The 1419-nt window shown below is 63.8% G+C and overlaps 1 protein-coding gene across 1 annotated transcript; it reads left to right on the forward strand.

Annotated features, from left to right (window-relative positions):
* Positions 1-1419, forward strand: SOD3 (superoxide dismutase 3, extracellular). Its single transcript, XM_010839917.1, has one exon. It carries the CDS (start codon positions 9-11, stop codon positions 597-599), a length of 591 nt encoding a protein of 196 aa, XP_010838219.1. The 5' UTR covers positions 1-8; the 3' UTR covers positions 600-1419.

The raw sequence follows: 1419 nt of genomic DNA on the forward strand, positions 1-1419 counted from the left end.
GGCAGGAGATGATGCAGCGGCAGGCGGCGGCCATCGACCCGGACGCGGCGCTCCATGCCGTCTGCCGGGTGCTGCCGTCGGCCACGCTGGAGGCGGAGCAGCCCCGGGTCAGCGGCCTCGTGCTCTTCCGGCAGCTCCGGCCTGGCGCCCTGCTGGAGGCCTTCTTCCACCTTGAGGGCTTCCCGAACGAGCCCAATGGCACAAGCCGTGCCATCCACGTGCACCAGTTTGGGGACCTGAGCCAGGGCTGCGACTCCACCGGGCCGCACTACAACCCGATGTCCGTGCCGCACCCGCAGCACCCGGGCGACTTCGGCAACTTCGCCGTGCGCGATGGCCAGGTCTGGAAGTACCGCTCCGGCCTGGCTGCCTCGCTCACCGGCCCGCATTCGATAGCCGGCCGTGCCGTGGTGGTCCACGCGGGCGAGGACGACATGGGCCGCGGCGGCAATCAGGCCAGTCTGGAGAACGGTAACGCCGGCCGCCGGCTTGCCTGCTGCGTGGTGGGTCTGTGTGGCCCCGGGCCCTGGGCACGCCAAACGCAGGAGCAGGTGGAGCGCAAGAAGCGGCGGCGCGAGAGCGAGTGTAAGGCCGTCTGAGCGCTCCACCTAGGTGGCCCTGAGCTCCGACCGCGCGCCGCAGACCCCTTCTATGCGCTCTGGGAGCCTTTCCATGCCCCGACTCCCCTCTAAGTGCCCCTAGACCGCTCCACGCCCGGACTTCTCTCCAGGCTACCGAGATCCCCTCTGTGTGCTTCAGCGCCGCCCCCCCGCCTCCCACAACGTACCCCAGTATCCCTGTACGCTGTGACATCTCTCCCAAGGACCCCAGACCTTTCTATACCCTGACATTCCTCCAAGCACCCAAGATGCTCTCTATGTGACCCAGGACCCCTTCTACGCATCCTGGGGAACCCTGGGACCCCTCAACATCCTGACGCCTCTTCAAGGCCCACGATCCCCTCCTTGAGACCCCAAGCCGCCTACCCGCTCACCTTGAGTTTTCTCCTTCCCCTCCCGGAGACACTCTGTACTCTGGAGTACCACTTCTGCCATGGCTAGGATCTAACTGAAAATCCCCTTCACTTTGAGGTCTTCAACCGTGTATATTGAGACACCCCCCTTTCATCCTGAGGGCACCCCGAGCTCTGAGGAACCCCCAGAGATACCGAAGTAAACGCATGAACCCTGAGGGTCTTCCAGACTCTCTGAGGTCCCTTTCCACCTTGACACCCACATCTTTACCTTGTGAGCCCTGAGATCCCTCTATGCCCTAATCACCCACCTACCCCCACCTCCTATGGGCTCCTTCTAGGCATTCTGAGACCCCTCCAGAATTTGCCTACCACTCCCCCACCTCTGCCCCCGTAGCTTGTGCACCCTGCACTTAGGTGCCTCTTCCAGGTGTCTCCAGGTATTT

Source organism: Bison bison, unplaced genomic scaffold (genome assembly GCF_000754665.1).
Source record: "Bison bison bison isolate TAMUID 2011002044 unplaced genomic scaffold, Bison_UMD1.0 scf7180017864136, whole genome shotgun sequence".
NCBI classification, from domain to species: Eukaryota; Metazoa; Chordata; class Mammalia; order Artiodactyla; family Bovidae; genus Bison; species Bison bison.

Coding starts and splice junctions, on each gene's coding strand:
- SOD3 (XM_010839917.1), top strand. CDS start 9: ATGATGCAGCGGCAGGCGGCGGCCATCGACCCGGACGCGGCGCTCCAT.